Source organism: Lethenteron reissneri, chromosome 33 (assembly GCF_015708825.2).
Source record: "Lethenteron reissneri isolate LAM-NWPU_2019-01 chromosome 33, ASM1570882v1, whole genome shotgun sequence".
NCBI classification, from domain to species: domain Eukaryota; kingdom Metazoa; phylum Chordata; class Hyperoartia; order Petromyzontiformes; family Petromyzontidae; genus Lethenteron; species Lethenteron reissneri.
In genome coordinates, this window is record NC_083811.1 from 2,948,077 (window position 1) to 2,970,064 (window position 21,988).

Sequence of the window (21,988 nt, forward strand, 5' to 3'; positions counted from 1 at the left end):
TGAACTGGTGGGTGCTGTGTGCATGTCCGACACATGCGCGCCACGTATTGAGACCCGCCGTCTCTCTCGTCTGTGCAGCAGGAGGGCGATGGCACCAATCCCCGGGTGCTGTCTTCCCAGCGTCTCTCGCCCAAGTGGTGTTTCCTCGACTGTGAGTAACATCGCCCGATCCGGCGACCAACGCATCCGTGCGGTGAAAATGCATCGTTGTCCTCTACTTCTACGCTTCCCCTGCACCCTTGTTATGTTCCCGACGCCTTCACCAAATCCGCGCCGATCGGCGTGGTGAAGTACGGTCAGATAGCCCTCATCGCCCAGGTCAGGCGTGGGGAGGCCCTAATCTGGCAGTGGATTGACAAAAGGGCTGTACATTTGCAAGTATAGATATCGATTGTTGGAGTATGAGGAATTACAACCAATTGCAGTTATGTTTTTGCATGGTCCTGTTGTGTTGTTGTGTAACATAATGTGTTTTGTTACATGTTTACATGTGAAACACTGGAATGAGTTTGTTTATTTTGAAATGAAAGTGTTTTTAACAAAGACTGTTTGGTATACTACTGTTTACACTATGAGACCTCCTTTACCAGTGGAAAAATATAGTAATGGGTTTTTACCCTTTCAACTGGTACAAAAACTGACACCTTTATACAAGGCATCATGTTTGATGGAGACTAGGCTCTAAGAAAAGCTGTATAGGGTGTGGACCAATCAACTTCAAGGACAGTGCATATCATTATCATCATCAGAGTTGTATCTTTTTGTTTGCATTTTGACTGCTTGTGTTGTGGTTATTGCAAACATGATGCCTTGTATAAAGGTGTCAGTTTTTGTACTAGTTGAAAGGGTAAAAATCCATTACTATACTACTGTTGTTGGCAAGTCCTTCCCTCTACACTATGGGCCGTCAATGCTACTAATAACGTATTATTAATTGTACTTGCTTTGTGATTATCATTTTTTTGTTCCAAGTTGGAATAGATTCATGTTCATCTTTACGTATTTCAAATGGTAGCGCGGTGGTTCAGTGGTTTAACTCAGCCAAGTTCAATTCCCACCCACGGCTAACATCAGTGGCAAATTATATCCTCACCTCGTCAACCCGCACTCACCCGTGCGGTCAAGTATGGTCAAACAATCCCCTATAACCAACGTGGTGTGGTGAGTTTCACATCCACAAAGGCTCAAAACTATTATCATGATTTAAAATTGCTACAAAATCACCGATAGAGCCTCGGTCCAAACATGAATTCAGTTCGGCATCACAGTGGACTTTATACAAACGTCAGTATCACAATGACTAATATATGAGCAAAGAATGTTTGTGTGTAACGCGCGTGACCTCACTCCACGTCGACCAGCCCCCCTCATCAATAATCATGAACAGGTGGGGTCCTCCACATAGACCTCCCACCCCCGTCATTAAAAATCATGAACGGGTGACGTCACTCCGCATGAAGAAGGTGGAGCGGAAACGAAAATTTGGTTACACAAATTAGCTTTCATTTCATTATGGAAAGTAAAGCTAATAAAGAAATCAACGCAGCAACTTATATATCGCGCCAAACAAGGCTGTGTGTGTGTCCCGCATGTGACGTCACTCCACATGAGCCCCCCCCCCCCCCCCGTTATTAATAATCATGAGCGGGTGACGTCACTCCACATAGAGCACCACCCTCAAAAATCATGAGCGGGTGACGTGAGGCACCCCCCTCATTCATAATAATTAGCGGGTGACGTCACTCCACATTGGGCACCCCCCCTAATTAATGATCATGAGCTGATGACGTCACTCATGTGGACCCCGCCCCAACCCCTCATTAGTAATCATGATCGGTAATAAAAATAAAGTTAATAAAAAATAATTAAAATAGTCAGTACGCTCACCCAGCTTAACCATTGCTACAGTCTACAGTATAGACTGCCAGTACACTCACTTAGATTAAGAACCAGGCTACAGTCTACATGAGTGGTTTTTGTTTTTTATTTAAATTTTTTATTCACTTTATTTTTATTTTTATATCTATGTTACTTTACCGAAAGAACCAAAGAATATGAATTCCTGCAGTCACGAAATTTTTAAGGCAAAATTTAATCATGAGCGGGTCATTATTTTCAATTTAATATTTCAGATTAACTGCAATACACCTCCTTGGACGGGGCTATAGCCTAGTCTCAAATATATGTCTTAATGCTTCATTAGATTTCCTTCCGTGTGTGTATACATCTCCCATCCCCATGCCTCCACTCCCCGTGAAATGATTCATTTAAAATTCTCCGGTCAAAACTTCCGGCTTGGCCGTGGGGCACATCAATTGCGTGACCTTGCTGAGACGAGGGACAGGCAGGTGAAGACCCCTGGAGTCTCCCGGGGGTTTCCCGACTTCAAGCGGGAACCGGACGCCCACGTTGTGCTCGTTTGCTCCAAGCCCCCTAGAGGACCCGGTGGCCTCATTATCAGAGATTAATTGACCGGCGGATCGACGCGGATGTCGCATCGATCGGACTTGTCGATGCCAAACCTCGTGTTTTTCACCCCTCCTCCCCCCCCCCCCCCCAAAGATGGAAATGTTCAAACAAGGGAAATAATTAACGGCCTGCTTACACGCGCCGTGCGATTTCCAACGCCGCTACAGCCGTGACTTGGGGGAGAGAAAAACACCCCGACACGAAACAACGCAGCCTCTTAACGTTACGACCACTTTACGTGATTTTTTTTTATCTTCCAGAGTAAACAGATCGCGATTAAAGACGCCTCGTTATGAAAATAGCTGCGAGCGACGCGTGAGAATTGGGCTCGTTAGGCGGCTGTGCTTCAGAGCTCTTGTGCCTCGCGGCATTTGCCTCGTTAGGCGAGGGGCCGGCTCTGCAAGATGCTTTTCGCGGCTGGCGGCCAAGGCGTCAGCTTCTTGGGGACGTCTGCATACAGGGTCGCCGCTCAGTGAGGACGCAAAGCTTCGCCTTCCGCGGGGTTGCTGCCCTGGCGCGTCGTGGTTCGCACGGCTCGTATTCGATTCGCCTGCGTCGCAGTTGCAATGATGGACAAAGCCCTCTTACCATCCGTCCCGGCTGCCCGCTCTGCCCACCCGGCCGGTTTCTATGGGGGGACGCCAGAGTCAGGCGATCGGGCACGGTGGTGTAAAGTTTGGGCTCTCTCCCACCTCGTCAATAAAGATGTCAGGCCAGTGTGGACCCAGCAGGCTCAAAGACCCTCCAGAAGGCTTCTATAGAGCTCCCTCAAGCAGAGGCACTTCTGCCAACCGTCATATAAGCAAGTGATTGCACGGCTGCACCTTTGCCACCTCGATCGCCTCTCCTCGTGCGAATGTTGCTACTGCGCTGATATTTCGTGCTGCACTGCAAGCACCTCCTCTTCTCTTCCCTCGCAGTCTGACGAGCGTGCCATGGCAGGATGCCCCTCCGCGATCTCTCACTCGACCCTAGGGCCGCGCCTCCTTCGCCGTTCCCCATGCAACTCGACGGACTCAGCACAACGACGCGAGCTCGTTAGCATGAGCAGCACGTGCAGCGTGGCCCACTCGCAAAAGCATCTCATTAACAATTATCCACCCACGTCCGCTCTGCTTTGTCAAGCCTTTCTAAGCTGTTGCCGCCGCCGCCGCCGCTCCATCAGTGATTCTCGCCTCAACGATTCACGTCAGACCCCGTTTCTGAATGGCGCGGTCCAAGATGTCCTGTCCGCTTTGGCGCATGTTTGCGAGGCCGCAAGGAATTATTGAAGCAACCCTGGGTTAGTTGCTGGCCCTGTCGAGAGCAGTCGTTTGGGTTTCTGCACCTGCCTGCCAGTCTGCCTGCAAGTCTGCCTTGTCCGTGCAAGCTTTTCTGTCAGAAGCACGCGATAGGCTTTCCACGCAGCTTTAGAGTCTGACTTTTGACAAAACGGCAAATCTACAATCGAAACATCATACAGTGCCCTTTATAGAACAGGACTTAATCCGGCCCTCTCCTGCCAAAACATTGCTGTGGAGCGATAAAAAAAACAAAGAAAATAACAAAACGCACATGCGCGCGAGCGAGCAATAAGAAATGTGTGTGTATATATTTTGCTCAGAGTGAACATTAAGAAACCACGTTGTTGGGTTCCAAACCACCCACAGATTTTTAATTTTCACCAATAACTCGTATTGTTTATCTAAGTTCTATGTCAACATAAAATACAACTATTCTAGCCCATTTGGTCCACGGCTGGATGAAGGCTACTCCTTGTGCCGGCCTTGGGGGTTGTTCAACGATACTTCACCGCACTGGGTTGGCGAATTGGGATGAAGGTCCTGGGAACGGTTTAAATGTCGCTCGCCACTGGAGCGGCGGCACAGTAGATTGCAAAGCCACGTGATGGATCTGGCCACCTGCGTTTTACTCTGGGCCATGGTCACCATCAGTGACGAGTGATACCTTTATTTATACTGGACTGGAAGCATCTGATGAGCTTATGATGCTATTTTTTCACAGATATCTGAACCGTTCCTGGCCCCTGCCTTCACCATTCATCCCGTAACTTATGTGAGACTAGGAGACCTTCATCCAACAGTGGATTCGCAAATGGTTGTCAATGTTTGTATCGTTAAATGCATACGTGTATAATATGTGTGCGTTCAAAACACCACATCGTCATCAGCCATGATCCATCCACTGCTGGATGAATGCTTTCCTGATTGGTTTGTGGTCTTGCAATTCAACAATCCATCTAGCACCTGCACTTTTGCTGATTCCGTAGCTCCATCCCAGCGGTGAACATCCTTTTTGGTCTACATTCCCTCCTTTGCCCGGCACTCGGGCACCGTTTTTGTTTCCCACACGCGTGTTTAAATACATTTATTCTTACACACCATCACGTTTTTACTACTTTGTGTTTCCAAACATCCCCCCCAAGAGTTACCGCGTGAGGGCTGATGTATCAGGAATGAAATTGAAGCATCTCAATCGATGAGCGGAGAGACAGTGTAAAACCAAGCATCAGTTCCCACCGATTGTTGCTGTCGCCAATTACAGGTGTGCGATTCCGGTTGTCTGCAAGAAAAATAAAAAACACGTCTAGACCGTATGCTAATTACGTTCACAGGGAGACGGTGGAGAGATTCCCTCTGCCGAGGAGCCCCGTGCGTTTCGCGTCCTCGATTTCCATTTCCGTGCCGTGCAAAAATGTCCCGCGTGCGTCGCTCTCGCCCCGAGTCATCACGAGCGCGCGCGACTGACGTGCGGTGCACGCGTGCAGGCATTCGCAGACCTCCGCGGCTTAATAACGAGCGGTGACTGTCGCCCCTTGTCAAGCACGAGCGTCGTCAGGATCGCTTTAATAGCTCCATTACGTGTAAGACGAGCCATAATATCTGCGGAATAATGGGTCTCTTTCAGCCTATTCTGCACACGGACATCAAAACCCGCCCCGTCCCACCCGCTCTCCCCCACAGTCAAGATATGCCGATTGACAGCGTGCCAGTGTGGGCTTTAACAAATGCGGTTAAAATAAACGCTATGTATATGTTCAAAGACGTACGGCCAAATTGCCCAGAATGCAACCCAATCTTGTTAAAATCTCGTAAAGCTATGCAAGGTTGAGGTCGGATAGTGTTGGGACGGGTGAACAATGCGCGAGCTTGCCGGGTGTTGTAGGCCAGGGTCTGGGATGTTGTGGCCAGGAGGTGGCGATGTTGCATGCCACTCCCTTTCTTCTGGGTACTACAGATTCCTTTCCAACATGAAGCCAAACACGCAAAAAAAAGGGATTGGGCAAATATCCCAATGTAGTAAGACTCTCTTGAAAAAGAGTCCTTCAGACTCTTGGTAAATAATTGTCACCATTATTATAGTCCATGATTGTAGGCCCTGTAGGCGATTTGGACCTGTTTTAAGGCTTGCAATTCATCGAAACGAAATTATTTCACGTGAGAATCCATGGGTAAGTGAGTGGCGTTATTATTGAGGCTGAAATTAGGAACTCCCTTGGAAAGAAGAGACGCTCCATTTGCCATGGCGTGACGTCGCTGGGCTTTGTGTTTTTCTCAGTTGTATTTCCTACACGGAGCACGTAACATTTTTACGTATGGCGGCTTTTTAAAGAACATAACGGCACTGGTTTTACCTCAAAGTCAAAGCAAATTCTGAGGCGTTGCCTTCCTTAACATTTCTTCCACTTCGAAGCGGAATGTGTGTTTTATAAAATTGCGGCATTACGCGTGACATTTGAAAAGAAGGGCAGCTTTTTGTCCACGTGCGTGCTTGCGTGTGTGCGTGAGTGCGTGAGTGAGAAGGGTTGAAGAGTTGTTGTACGGTGTTTGATGAAGTTTGTGCTACTCTTGTAGAATGGTAGGCTTTTAATGCAGGAAAAAAAACTACTACCCATCAACGAAGACCTCGACAGTGAACTTCGCCGCAGTCTCAAGTCCCGATCCCCCTTTCTGGGATTGCACTGCTGCTGTCACCATCCCAGAATCTCAGCCAGATCCGAAAGAGCACTACTAGCGAACAGCATGGAACGTCCTTGGACGTCCAGAATAAACCCTTCATTCGAGACCCAAACGTCATCGCAAGCCGTGCCTCTGACATTCCTCGATGCTGGCAGAAACATCAATGGCATCAGAAGACTAACAGGCCGATGCGAACATATCGTAGATGAACAGAACGTTAAAGACGAGTCACAGCGGTGCGACTTTGGTCATGCAACCCAAACTATTGACTATCATAAACCACTGTGGTCTGCACTACGTCGACGTAGGGACAGAAACACGAAACAAACTCTATCTCATATTCTTGGTTCTTTCGGTAAAGTCACGTAGAAGGGAAATAATAAAATAATAAAAATATGAAACAATAAAAAATTCTCTGGATTTTTTTATTGTTTTACCGAAAGAACCGAGAATATGAATCCCTGCAGTCACGAAACTTGGCTATCAGAGCTCGACATTGGCAATTTAGCTCCCAAACACATTGCTGCCATAACATGTGAGAATAGAATTGGATGCGGGAAATAATACGACAGCGCAGTATGGCTTCTTTTTTCGCGTGCTTCTTTTTGGCGCTGAGCAAAAACATCGGCGACGGCCCTATTCCCCACAGTGCCACTACACGCGTAGTGCCATTGGGCTGCGAGGCATTAAGTGCGTACAGTAATTCTGGCTTCTTGCTTCCTTTTATGGGCTGACCCTGAGGCTGTTAGAGACGGCAGAACTGTTTTGTAGCAGATGCCCCGGCACTGGGAGAGTGGACATAAATTATTGACTGCCTCCCAATTCAAAAACAGCTGTTCCTGCGGGCGGTGAGCGAGGATGCGAAGTTTGACATATGGCTCCGTCGGAGGCGTCACGGAGACACAAATTGTTTCCCGAGTTGGGGATAAGCTTTGTGGCGGTAGAGACGCGCAGGATAATTCTGCACTAAGGGCGCCGAAGTGGTGAGATGTTAACCACCTCGCCCGATATGCAGGAGGTCGTGGGTTCGATCCCGGCCCTGACGATACCTTATATTTGGAGTTTGCATGTTCTCTCTCCCGTGGTCGCGTGGATTTTTCTCCGGGTCCTCCGGTTTTTCCTTCCACAATTAGAATCAACGTGTGTTTGGAGTATTTGGCTGCTATACATTTCCACGTGATAAGCCATTCCTTTGAGCTATGATTTGTGGCCAGGTCGTTTCTGAGAAAGAGATATACAGCTCAGTGGGCCATACCTGGTAAAATTTAAAATAGTTTAGTTTAATAGTGAGTCTGCAGCAAACGTTGTTTCCATCGTTTACTAATAAGATCGGGTGCAGATGGGGACATTGTTAACTCCGCGCACTGTTCCGTTTTTTTTTTTAAACCAAGTTTTAATTATTTCCATCTTCCCCACTGTTTAGAATTTTTCGTTTTGTTTTAAGCAGCGACGAGTGGGTGAATTGTTTCAGGGATGGGAGCAGTGCTTCCTGAGCACACAACGCGTGTGCTATTGCGACGTGGAGCTAGGGTTTTTTTCCCCCCAGGATCGTCCCATTTTTTGAGGTAGCCATTTTCTCATGGAGAAATGTATTTAATTCTTCTTGCGACATTAAACGTCCCGATTATTATTTTTTGCCAGCAACAGAGCAAACGAGAGGAATGCATTATACATGTGGCTCTCCCCTAATTCTGGTTAAGTCAGATACGCTTCTGCTGTTTCCCCCATGATACGTCCCGGTGTTGTTATGTTTTTGTTTCTACCACAGAGGTAGCAACCGGATCTCGTTCACCAGAGTCGGTTTGCATTTCTCTCCACGCGCGATGCCCACCGCATTTTGGCGATGCGGGGGCAGCCCGCGCGTCGTCCAGATAAATGGGGAATTCCCACGGTGATTTACGATCTTGACCCCAGCGCCCGTCGTTTTCGTCCCCGAGGAATTGGAAACTCCCGGTAGTGATCGAAAAAAGCTCTGAAAAATGGAACGGCACTCCACGGATTTCACAAATCGCACGCCCCTCTCACTTGATACCACTGCGTAGGTTGTTCTTGGGGTTCTCCTGTACACATCTGTGGTGTGTTTTATTATGATTATGACGTATGTTTTACCGGGAAAGCTTTGCGGAGTCTCAAGACTCTTGTTCAGGAGGGTCCTGTCCAGTCTTTGCAATATGGGGTGATGCTGCTGCTGTGTGTGGTTCCAATTGAGTCATTTCCAGGTAATTTGTGGAGCATTCGGACATTTAGGCCACTTACCAGTTGCATTGCACGGGTGTTTTTTTTTGTTTAGCTATGGGACGAAATCGTTGAATCTGGAGGAGATCCATGCAGAACAGGGGGAGCGCATTCAAACTCCACACAGGAGGAGGTGGTGGCACTCTTGGCCTATGTGAGGAGCTGGTGTTTTTGCCGCCTATGTGTGATCATTCCCTGGATTTTCTCCTGCCAGGAGCTCAAGCGTTCCCCCATCGCTCCTTCTGGTCCCCATGTTGTTGACTTCCGTTCCCGTGGACGTGTGTGGTTTTGTGTCTCTGCAGTGTTCTCGTCCATTTGTGTATGTTCTGTAATCTATTCTTGCGATGGCAATACGTCCAGGAGCTAAATGCCAATGTCGAGGTCTGCTAGCTATGCGAGTGCTTCAGGAAGAGTGTCCATCGTATTGAGATGCAATTTTCACGAATGACGCTCTATAAAAAAATAAAAAATATTACCACATCCTTGAGTCAGTGGTGGAATTGTTCACATGCCAATGACAGGCACTAGAATTGCCATAGGAAAACCACTGTTGGCTTCCCCACAAAGTGGTGTAACCGTTTTATCATCCCTGGAGGGATGATTGGCTGTGTCGATCCACAACCCTCGATCTGATTTCGCAATCTTCTGACCGCAAGCCGCTCACTCTGCTACTGAGCCACCCATCAGGATACGTGTATGTTTACCGTATTAATGTTTTTGTATGATTCACGTACATTATAAATCCTGTACTTTGTCTATTGCTCTTTGTTCTGCCACAAGTGTGCGTTCGCCTGCGCACACAGTGACACTCTGTACACACTGACACACGAGTGCTTTCGACATTAGCGCCCTCTGTGTTTGTGCCCCACAATGGAGGAAAAAAAAACCCCATTGAGTGAAACTTTAAAAGTAAAAATATTTGCTCGTAAATATCCACTTTATTTTAAGGTGATTTAAATCTTTGCAAACAAGGTTGTGGATAAGGGCAGATATTCGGGGTGATACCGCTGTTTTTTTTTCGGTTAATCAAATTTCAGGGGACATTTGCTGCTGCTGCGGCTCGAATTGAGAGAAACGTGCCCAAGTGCCTCGCCTGACTGAAGTGTGTTACTTTTGTCGTTTATTTTACAGCCACATCTGCCGAGCGTTTTTTCCGGATAGACAGAGCACAGGTACGTAACTTTCCTTTGCCCCACGGCTTGCCGGGCCATGCTGCTGTCATTTATTTTCCCGTTCGCAAACCTGCCGTTTTCTGGCGTCTGGCATCTTGTTGCGGCTGCACAGACTGGACGGGGTGGAATGCAATTAAAAATGTCCATCGCTGGGCCCGCCGCACGTGACCATGAAGATCGTTTAAGCTGCATAAGAATCCCCAATGCGGCAACGGCGGCGGCAGAGGCAGTAAATGTATTGCACTAAAACTTGTAATTGAATTGTAAATCATGCAGTTGGCTAATGCACTTGCGCGGAGGAGAATTGAGTTTGCCCCATTAAGGAAGGACAGAAGGATCAATATTAACGCAGTTTAAAGCCCCATGGATTGCTTATTTGACTCATAATAGAGAGGAGTCTTAACAATTAATGTCTCGGTAATCCTACATTTGTATAGTTGACCTGTAGGTTTGAAACTCCTCGCATGATCGCGTGTTTAAGGGGCCTCGTAATGAAGGGCATTTACTCCAGGGTGGCATGCGGACCCATTCTTAGACCAAGTGTGGTCGCTTTTTAATTTTCGCCTCTAAAAGATGTTTTAGAAATCGGGTCATTTAGAAGACAAAGATCTGCATTCATAATTCTGTTGCGAGAAGAGCCAAGGAAGGCCCAACCACTCTGAAGAAAAGCTTTTTTGTGAATTCTATGCTGCCTTGTTTTTCCCAAATTCGCTGGGTGAATAGAAGGACCTCACTGATCGGTGACCTTAGCTGGCCAGCCTCCTGCCTGTTTCAAATAGCGGTTGCTAGACGACGCGGAGGGCAGCAGCGGAGAATGCAAGGCAGCTTCCTCGCGGACTGTGGGCCCCTCAGCAAGGCAGCTTTCATCGCAAGAATGAGCTTCTCTTTAACGACCGCAATGATCTAATGCTTCAGTAACGCTCTTTGACTGTATGGATCTGCCGCGGCATCAATCTGGGGGAAGGGGGCACATTAACAAAACAAACGTGCGGCTTTGCGTCTAAACACTTTATGGTCGTGTTTTTAGAAACTCTGATTGCAATATTTACAAATTGTGGGCTTTGATCAGCTATGCTGACGGAACAGTGGCGTTCATATTAAAAATAAAATACCGTTTCATAAACAGGCCATCTGTTGTGATAATGTGGTACGATGATGTGCTGATTTGTTTTTTGTTTTCCTTCATTTTACTCTTGATAGCCATTTGCCGGCACAATCTGTATGCGGCGAGCACAATTAGCGCTACGCTAACTTTTCCACCGTGGAGGGTTTTTTTTTTGTCCACGCGTCGGGTGCTTTACACTGGCACACCGCAATCTGGCCGTTACCCCGGGGCACTATTGGAATGCCCCCCCCCCCCCCCCACCTGTAATGGGACTTTTAAAATTCGGAATTTTTTCAGACGGTAAAGGCAAGTGCAGAGGTCACCAAAGTGATCTTTTGCCGCTTCTATGATGTTATCCCACTGAATGCTTTGTGCGTTTTTTTCTTTACTACGCAGATGAAACAGACGTATTCACATTTGATGTATGCTTAATAGGTTGCGGCTTGTACCAAAAAAAAAAAAAACATTTCTCCCAAAAAATGTTTTTCGCCGGTCCTTGGTGGCGCCTCTCTCTGCGTACTCGGCATCGTGCCCGGGCACACGTTTCGCAAATGTGGACATCCCGATATCCTGTTGAAATTACCTCTCGTATTTGAGGCGACTGCGAAGGCTCAGAAAGACATAATCTGCGTGTTGGAGCACCGAGCCACCGCTTCTGAGGTGCCAAGTTCGATTCCAGGCGCGCCACACGGTTTAGCCTGGTTCTCGTGTGACACGAGTTGTCGTTGTTAGCACGGTTGCCAATGACTGCAAAGAAAAATGAAACTATTAAAATGTTTGTTTGTCACTTAATTTGGCGGGTGCAAGGTCTGAGGACTAAACACATTGCTTTGATTGCTATGCCAGTTAACTCTTTGCTACTGGTGCGGTTAATAAGCTCGTGAATGCAATTGCGAAAGTGTATTCAGTAGCATTAAGATTCCGTCCTTCCGATTCGATATTCCGCACCTCCGATTGGCACGATTGGCTACGTATGGTGCGAAAGAAGTTCAACATACATACAACGTACATACAGGTGTTCTCGGCTACTGCGGGGCTACACTGTGGGCATCAGAGTGGTCAGTTGCTGAATAATCCATTCTAAGAGTGTATTATGCTGCCATGTCTTTGCTTCTGGCCTTCACCAACCCTCACCGATCAGTGTGGAGTATGGTCAAATAACCCTCACGACCCACACCGTGTGAGAAGGCCCTCATCTACAAGTGGAGTGACAAAAGGGCTGTACGTGGCATGGTATCGACAGCGCTGTTGGCATAAACTTGGGGAGGGGAATTTATAAGAAAAAAAAGAAAATCCCTTGAAGACGCTCGGCCGTTTGCGACGTCACGCGATTTTTCCCTCTTGAACCGGGTCAACTCGACCGTCGCGCTGTGGGCCTTGCAGGAGCACCTCCACCTGGTGGTGGACACCTCTGTGGACGAGCTCTTTGTGCTCGACCCGGAGCCGGTGACATGTGGCGGCCTCGCAGGGGAGGGGTCGGCCGGCGGAGGCGGCGGCGGCGGCGTGACGGGGGCCGGGCCGGGCATGCCGGACCTCGTGGAACCCACGACCGGAGGGTGAGTTGAGTCGCGCAAGCCAAAAAAAACAACAACCCTTGTCCATCTCTGCCCGAGCCGCTCGCCCCGCTCGCTTTATCTTTATCGCGCCCGCCGTTTGCAGCGAGGTAAGCATGAAAAAACCTTGAGAACCGTACGCTCGTAAGTGCAGGTTCTGCGGTACCAGGGCTTAATGTCTGAGCTGGCGGGGGCTTGAACAAAGCGGGTGTTCATTCCCCCCACACCCCCCCCCCCTAAGCCGTCTCACCTGACTGCACACAAATTCCATTCCCCTGGGAGGCAACTGAGAGCTCTCAAATGCTCAGCCATCTAGCGAGCATCAAAGCTTATCCCAACAGAGATATATAAATAAATAAGAACCTCACCAAAAACACAGCTGACACACGAGGAATTATTGGGCGTAAACGTTTTAAGCTTTTGCAAAAGAAAAAAAGAAATAAAATAAAGTAAAAATTGCGGTTTTTACTTGTCACATTGAGAATGCGACGTCTTTGGCAGCCGCCCACGAAAATTTTTTTGTTGCGCCGGATCGTGGACTGCAATTAATTTTAATCTGACTTTTGCCAAACTCATACTGGCCTTCACGTTCGAGGTATGGTCAAGCAGACCTTGTGACTTGCATGGCCTGGGGAAGTCTTAATACAGAAGTGGATCGACATTGACAAAGAGCCGTACGTTAGTTATGTGTTTTTTTTACTGTACATACAGCACGCTTTGGTGTGTAGCGACAGCACCGTGGTTTCATGAACTGTGCTATGAACCCGATGGATGACCTGAGTTAAATACCAGGGCACGGCTAACATCAGTGGCAAGTATGATATCTAAACTGGTTATAGCCCCCGCACCATTTCACGAACCCTCAATGACCAGCGTGGTGAAGTACAGTCACACGGTGTGGGGAAGCCTCAATGGTGGGTTGTGCAAGAACTGTAGAATATCATGATCAAAATGAGGCCTGCGCTGCAAACAACCTTCGCGTGTTTTTTGTTGTTGTTGACGCTGCAGACAAAATTATTTTCCTCAAAAAATACAAACAGTTGGCCAAGCAAACTCTATGTGTTCTCTGCTGGGCTGCCATTGAGTTGCCCTTTATGTCCCGTGAAAATGTCCACGTTTACTGCTAACGTTCAGGCAGAGGCATCAGACCTAACACCCTTCGGGAAATCCGTTATCCCCGTGACTTCGTTACGTGCCCCGGCCACATTAGTGAGGCCTAACACTTTGAAATGGCCCACAAGACGATATTTACTCGTCACTGCAAGAATCTTAGCCCCCCCCCCCCCCCGCCCACTAAATCGTCTACGAGAGGGGGAATATTTTCGACCCGGCAACAACTGTGTTTTAAAAGTTTTCCTTTCAGAAGTCACTACAGGGTGTGTGTGTTTCTTCATGTTGTTCACACTCACGGCCAACACTCAGTGACGATTATTTTAACTGGTCCTCGGCCTCCCCTAGGTCTACTCAGCCTCAAATGAGCACCTAGTGCAGTGTGTACACATCACTACTTGGGAGACAATTGCGGCCGGGCGTGACGTTGGCTACCCACCCCCTCGTGTGCCGTGCCGGCCTTCATAGGTGCTCGCTAACAGCACTGGCCCCAACAGTCTGTTCCAGGCTTGTACGGGAGATCTCCGTCTTTGTTTTTGCGTTAATGTGTGTGGCTGCTCGCCAAAGGCATTTGAAAGCCCTGTTGGGCCATCGGTAAATTAGAAGGTTCCCCACCCCTGCTATAAAAGTGGAGTTTCCTCGGCCACCCTTTCCGCGTGGCCGCTTTTCATCGCCGCCGCCACCGCCGCTATGGAGCGGCACAACGGAGCGCTTAGTCGTTTTCTTTCCCCCGTCGCCTCGTGCGCGCACGCTCGCAGAACGTGCGCGCGTACCCAATTGGCAAGTTTGCTTGTGTTTTTCCTTCGTCAAACTTGTTCGCGGTCTTGAAAAACATAATATCCACCCGTGGTCATTTTCACGCCCTTTGGATGCGTGTTCGTTAGTATTCCGTGCCAGTAAGCCTGTGGTACGTTCATGCACTCAAGTGAGACTGCCTATTCCATCACCCGCCCACCCGCAACCCCCCCTTAAGAATTGGCTGAGAGTTAGTCAAGGCAATTTGGCTTAAGAGTCCAGAGAGCAATCTGGAGAGACATTAATGCATCTCTGGCATTCATGTCCTAGTAAAAATTGTCTGAGCTAAAATTGAAAATCTTGAATGGCTCATCATTCTCATAATCATCAGCCATGGTCACTCCACTGCTGGTTGAAGGCTGCCCTGAGAAGCCGCCACCTCTTACGATCCTGCCCTGTAATATTCCACGGAAGCTCCCGCACGCGAACGGATTCCATCGCTCCGTCTCCCCGGTGGACGCTCTCGCGGGCAGGTTTCCATTCCAACTCGCGACACAGCCTCCCTAAAGCCCACGTGATTTTGTTTTGTTACGGTTTGGATGATTTAATTCACCTGCGTATGTTTCCACGTGTTCCGCTTTCTGTCTGTCGGTGTAATATCCGAGCACGCATCTTTCCGTGCTTTTTTGCGCTTTTCCAGTTTTTTTACTGCAGAGTTCCGTCACCGTGCGCCTGTGCTGCAGTCAGCACGCACACGCAAACACGATAAAAAATATAATTGTTATTTTGTATTTTTTTTGGTACCCACAGTGATGGCAAACGACTGCTCAAAGGCGTGTCTATTGTAGGTTTCTGATTAACCCCAATCTTTGTCTTTGAATCGCATTCGTTGAACGTTTGACGCATTTGACGCTGGGACACGCGCCGCGGTTTGTAAGCACCGTCCTCCAGAAACCGATTAGCAGATCGTCGGCAAATGAAGGAGATCTGAGCAAAAGGGCAGGGCTGTGTAATTGGATGGATGGTTGGTTGCTTTCTGGAAAGCTGTCCCTTGTATCGATGTGGATAAGATTCAGATATTGGCTGTATTTTCTTCAGTCCCCTGATGCCTGTTCAATACGTGTCTCCATAGCGGTGCTTAGTGAAAGAAATGTAGAGTGAAGGGTGGCTTTGTTAGTTCGTGCGAAATAGGATCGAAATGCCTCCACGAAAGCTCAGATTCATCAACGTAGTTGTTATAGGCCCTTTACCGACTGATAACATGTCAAAATTAACAAACATTTTATACCCCCGCCTATTCTTCACTTGCATACAGTTTTTATTACGATCGTTAAACGCCTACACAGTTTAACCCTTGCAGCTAGAGACATCCCAACGTAACTCTATACAGTCCTTCAGTTCTGTTTTATAACAGGCTAAAACTTCGTGGAGCTGTTTCCACCAATAACTTTCCACTGATAACTTTGTTATAACATCTGGTCCCCCTTCTGTCACGATGTCCACAGTTTATTCCATCTCATCCACAAGCCTCCCTCCCCCCTTTCGTTTTCATACTGAGAAGAGTAGTGGTTACTTTTTCAAGTGTGATGTCTGGAATTTCCTTCTCACAAAATTGATTCATTTCCTGGGGCGTATGATTATTTTTTCCATAGATATATTCATAACATTCCTCCGCTCGTTTTTATTATTCTGTTTCTATCGTGCAATAGGGTTCCATCCTGACGTCTTAAGTGCTACTTTTTGCGATGTATCAATCCTCGACTTCTATTTTTACGGCTCCCATTGTTTGTTGTGGTCTCTGCAATCACTTCACTGTTGTGCAGTCCGATGTCTTTTCTCACTCTTTTCTTCACGTATTCTTTTTACAAAGTTGAGACTTTAAATACCTTGCCTGGTGTACAGGAGGTCGGGGGCTCTATCACAACCCTGACGCCTGTATATTTGAAGTTTGCGTGTTCTCCTCGTGGTCACGTGGATTTTTCTCCAGGTCCTCCGGTTTTTCCCTCCACATTTAGAATCATAGCGCGTTTAGAGTATTCAGCTGCTATAAATTTCTACGTGATAAGCCACTTCATTGAGCGATCATTTGTGGCCAGGTTGCTACTTTAAAATAGCTCTAAAGCTCAGTGAGCCTTACCTGGTAAATACATTTATTTTATAGTACAGTATTCTATGGATTGTTTGGCATTTTCCTCTCTTCATATTGCTAATTTTCTTGACTTTTCCCCCCAGCTTCAATGCACACTATCCATTATGATGAAAAAGAACAACAACATTGCCTGTCATAAAATCACAAATGATGGTTCTGCATTTCAAAAAGGCTTTATTATTCATATGTTTTGCAAGCCAATATAAGCAAGGCGGACAAACAGACAAAATAAAACCTTTTCATCCATTATTTATCATTGTAAAATGAGCCGTTGAGAGTGGACATGAAAGATCGGGGGGTGCCTTACGCTGGCGGTGAGAGCATCTCGGCTTGTGCATGGATTTTAGCCAAGCCATTGGCCCAAATCATCTCTCATTACCGGCGGGGTCAGACGTTCCCTGCCGGGACGACTGCATCCCTGTGTGATGCGATGCACGCCCACGCCTCTCTGCCCATCTAGCCTTTGCTGTGGGCTCCTAATGAGATCTCCCCTCACTCTCAACCCTCTGTTGCATTCGCTGCCGACGCTTGCCTCGTTTAAGCGGCTCGGTCGGCGGCGTTTCCAAGTCGCCTCTTTCCATGTGGTGATGGGTTCCCTCGTCGTTAACAGAACGCGTAGGGTTTGAGTTATGTTTTACTTCAGGCGGGCACCAATGGGAGGTCCCCCCCACCATACTGTAGACTGTAGTGGTAAGCCCTCTGCTAACGTATGTGTCCTGCCAGAGAGAGATGGCGGCAATGCAAGATTGATGACTGTGCTGATGAGTCCTCATTAAAAACGAAACCAGCCTACGGCTTTCGATTTAAAGCTTTCGTGACTGCAGGGATTCATCTTCTTGGTTCTTTCGGTAAAGTCACGTATAAGGGAAATAATAAAATAATAAAAAGTTAAATTAATAAACTTCAGGCTCTGTTTTTTATTTTAGCAGCCGTCCTCAGGTGACAGACCTGTTCTTCACGTGAGGACAGCTGCTTGCGTTGTGGCCGAAACGTCGTGAGAATTATTTTATTATTTTTCGATTTAAAGCTTTCGTGACTGCAGGGATTCATCTTCTTGGTTCTTTCGGTAAAGTCACGTGACTTTACCGAAAGAACCAAGAAGACAGCCTACAGCCTACAGCTGTCTCTGTGTTTCAATGCTGCCCCGTTGGGATGGTCAAATTATTCAAGTCTTGTTTTGAGTTGCAGATTGAAACAACGATACCATACGACCGCACGTTCAGTTCTATCGAGCTGGTGGCTTAGACAAGGCCAAGAGAGCATTGTACATGCAATGTGGTGGTCATATGACAAGCCATGGTGGGAGGTGGTGGCGAATCCAATATGGGGGGGGGGGGGGTGCAATCGCCTCTTGCCTCCCCCACCTTGACACCCTGCAAATGTATGTTTTATGAATGTTTTTGTTTACTAATGTAGGGCCCTACTTAAAATGCTTGATATTTTAGATCCACCCCTGGTGACAGTTGTGGCTGCCCGCTGTTTGTGAGCACACCTAAAGAAATGCGCGTTGTTTTAATCTACGCGTGTAGGCTCAGCGCCGTCGCGTTCGCTCGTTGCAGTGCTGCGTGACGATTTATCTGCGAGCGAGCGGTGGTTTGGCTTCCGAAGCAACACTTTTTTTTTCCTCTCACGGCGTTCACCTCCTTCGAGCGTTGCCAGTGCGACAGACATGTGGCCGCTCGTCCTGATGGCCTCAAAAGATCCCGAGATGTCGCGTGCCAGAGCAAAATCTGTGTCTCCTTGCAACATGCCCACGCATGCGTCTTTAAGCTCAAGTGCGGACAGAGTTTTTAGAGGTGGGTGGGGGGGGTATAAAGAGCCCTCGATTCTCAAAGCTGCTATACGTAGCGATACGTTGAGTGTGTCCGTACGCGCTTCACTTTTTAATTTATTTTCAAAAGCATTCCGTGAGAAGATATTTCCACGAGTTGGAGACAGACGTGCTCTAAGTGGGAGTTATTAATGTGTGGGCTGTCATTGCCTTGAAATGTATTATCGTGGGCAAAACAAATATTTCAAATTATATTCTCATCGTCTGGCTCATTTTCCCCTGGAATGTTAACCCGTTGCAGGTGTCACGATATGTCTAAAACGATACTCACCGTTTCGCTCAAAAGCAGCATCACCGTTTTCCACCGTGACACAAATGAATGCTTCGTCTCTTAAAATACAACGGCAATTGTGAACATGGTTCCGGGATGTGCCAGCACTCCATTCGTACTTCCACGTGCCTATGCCCTTGACAGCAGCGGCAGAGAAAGGCCGGGGGGGGGGGGGGGGGGGCGGGGTGCAGTGAATTAGGACAATCATTTCCAGAGCTCAGCCCCAGACAGCTCCAGTAAGCCCCCTTTTCTGCGCTAATGTGTCATTCCATGTGGCCGTGCGAAGCTCAAATTTGGCGAGAAACGGATTCGTCAAACAGCCTGCGCGTGTTACGATCTAGCCTGGTGGCCGTGTCACCAGCAAGGTGGACGGGTTCGGCTGAAGGACGCCACGTTGCGACCATTGTAGCCCGTTCTCCTCCCGCTCTTCTTGCCACTAATTTGCGTTTCATCTCGGAGCTTTTGCGCAAGATCACTCAGTCGGCTGTGGCGTCTGCCACACCCGTTCACTGTTATCTGCCATGGGTAGGTAATACAAATCCAACATGTGTCGAGTTGGATGGTTGTGGCTCTGGGTAGCAGGAGGGGTACGTGGAGATGGATGGTGAGGCAGCAAAAATCACTTCACTCTTCGCGGTGTTTATTTTTGTATATTATTATTTCTCTTCTGTTTTTTTAAAGGTTAATGGTGTTACAAAGTGCGGCGTTATTGCACCGCTGTTCTTAAGAAAAGTGGAGAACAAATGCACTGCATGGAATTGATGGCAAATTACAAGAAAGGCAAAGACGAGTGCCAGGAAGATAATGGTGATGGAGAAAATCTGGTGTGCACGAGGGTGCTGTGTGGAAGCTGCGGTTTCACATCACAAGCACTTCCATGGGGCTGTATTTAATGAGGCCTCTCTCTCTCGCTGTACACTTCAACGCCGAACTTTTTCTCTTATTTTTTTTCATTCAAAATGCTAAATTTATTTCTTGGCAAAGTTACACCGAAATTTAATTGGAAATGCCGTGCCTTGGTTCGACCGACAGTTTGAACAACAGCGGGAAGAGTGCTTTGCGGACGATTTTCGTGGTTGTGCCACACGCGACGCAGTATGGATTTTCTTTTTTCTTGGGTCGTGCCGCTTGTTTGTTCGGCACGCGATGTTCGCCGACATTGTGCCGAGCAAATAAACTTTAATTATTATTTTTACCAGGAAAGGCCCACTGAGCTATTATAGCTCTTTATTACGGAAGGTACCTGGCCACAATGGTAGTTCAACGAAGTGGCTTATCATCACGTGAACATTTACAGCAGCAAAGTACTGTAAACGCACGTTGTTAAATATGGAGGGAAAAACCGGAGGACCCGGGGAAAAATCCACGCGACCACGGGGAGAACATGCAAACTCTAAATATACAGGCGACATGGTCAGGATCGAACCCACGACATACCAGGCGGGGTAGTTAACATCTCACCACCCTGGCACCCACACGTGACTCCCGGCACATGGAGTGGAATGTCAGGCATCATGCAGAACGATACGTGCTACAACTCACATCTGAGAGCTAAGCAGTGACAGCATTTTGTAACTTTTTGTAATTTCAGTCTTGATTCCCAGTTCAAACAGTTTTCTGTTGTCGCTTCGATCTCAGATCAACTGAATTTTTAATTGGTGAAACTGAACAGTGCGATAAAGTGGTTAGACCGTGAAAAAATATGCTGTTTGAAGCAAATCCCTGATGTAGTTTGTCCCGAGGAAGATTGCTATGTCGCCCAGTCTTCTCACGCGCTTCAAGCTGACGTGGCATTGATTATTATGTCAGTGTGCTTGTCAAAATACCAGCATCACAAATTCCCATCTTGACCCTCTTCTGATTCGGTGCGTTGACTCTACTTTCCGATTCCTCCTTCTTCCCTTCGCCCTCGGGTAATCACCGCAGCGAGCCGATTGGCTGGTCGTGCGCGGTGGGGTGAAGCGTGGGTACGCCCACCTCTTCCAAGACGTCTGGCCAGTGTGAAGGGGGAGGTCAAAAGTACCCTCCTCGAGGAGGCTTTCGAGACACCCTTCGAGTCTATGTATGCTCAACTTATTTCTCAACGTGTGTCGCCAACCGCGAGAATCGGAGGTGCGGGAGGAAGGACAATAAACTGACTACAAAAAGCAGTTTTCAATAAATTCGTTTTCAGTCGAGATTTTAAAGTGCATCGCTCCAGTGGCTTCCTCATATCGGAAAGGAAGAGCGTTCCAGATGGCCGCAGAAGCGCATCTGAAAGCGAACGAGGTGGGTTGTGCCAGCCAAAAGCCCGCTGTTTAGAATGACCGGAGTTCACCTGATTGTTTATGCCTCTTGACGAGATCAGCAAGGTATTGTGGTTCGTTTGTGGCGAGCACTTTGTGTGTAATGAGTGTGCGACATGATAATGCATGCATTCGCCAACTGGCAACGGGATGCCAATGCAGCTCAGTGAGCTCTGGACGGACACGGTCGGATCTGCCAGCAGTGGCTTGAGCGAAAGCATTTTCAGGGCTGCACCTTTACCTTATCTTAATCCTCCTCACTGAGCTGTCGAAGACCCCCACATCGACAGACACTATGCGGCTGTCTAAACCACCCATGTGCACGGACACTTAAGGGCTCCTGCAGGATTAATTGTCTGAAGCATTCCTGAAATGGTTCTCCGCTGCTGCACAGAATCCAGCCCCTTCGGGTAGTTTTTGCTGCGTTATTTATCGCCATTTAATTAGACAGCGAGATTAATTTATCGTTCACTGGATAAGCTTTACTAGCCGTAGGAATTATGCTATCTAATGAGGTAGAAGTCTTTTTATTCTGATTAATTTTGTAACGTTTGACATATTTAATTGTTTAAAAAAACATGACTTAAAAAAAATCTTCAATACAAACCAGAGCAGATTTTGGAATAAAAAAAAATCTGGGGAAACTTGCACCGTAGCCAAAACAATGAGATCTATTTTTTTATAAGTAATTTTTTTCAATTGAAAGTAAAAATTCTAAGTTCTTTTTTTTGCAAAATGTTGCCGTAGAAGCGATTTAAAAGGGGCAGACTTTTTTGTGGTCACCAAAATTAGGGTGGAAAAAAGTTCGTATTTTTATGATAAATAATAATTCAAACAATTTCAGAAACAGATGTGGCGCCGTGGCTGCGTGCTGCTTCTATCGCTTATTTATATTTGCTACATTTAAAGCCGATTCTGGTAAAGCAGCACATTTGAAGTGGTGTAAATGACACAATTTGATAATCTCCAAATGTATAGACATTTACACGACTGTTTGATTTGTTTAAACCTGGCTTAGAGCAATAAACACTTTTATTTATTGAACGTGACAAAGACGCCGTTGTTCTCAGCTGTTTGGCTCCAAATAAATTATTTTACTCACAATGAGTCACAG

General features: G+C 47.3%; 1 protein-coding gene across 10 annotated transcripts in view; it reads left to right on the forward strand.

The window, feature by feature from the left end:
• Nucleotides 1–21,988, forward strand: part of LOC133350176 (diacylglycerol kinase zeta-like) — a 284,717-nt gene that overhangs the window by 231,804 nt on the left and 30,925 nt on the right. For 7 of the 10 annotated variants that reach the window (XM_061564248.1, XM_061564249.1, XM_061564240.1 and 4 more), the window contains 3 exons: nucleotides 79–151; nucleotides 9,795–9,835; nucleotides 12,324–12,496. In XM_061564248.1, coding sequence (XP_061420232.1) covers nucleotides 79–151; nucleotides 9,795–9,835; nucleotides 12,324–12,496 — 287 coding nt within the window. The remainder of the gene's footprint in view (nucleotides 1–78; nucleotides 152–9,794; nucleotides 9,836–12,323; nucleotides 12,497–21,988) is intronic. The other 3 variants (XM_061564241.1, XM_061564245.1, XM_061564246.1) reach the window with 1 other exon arrangement.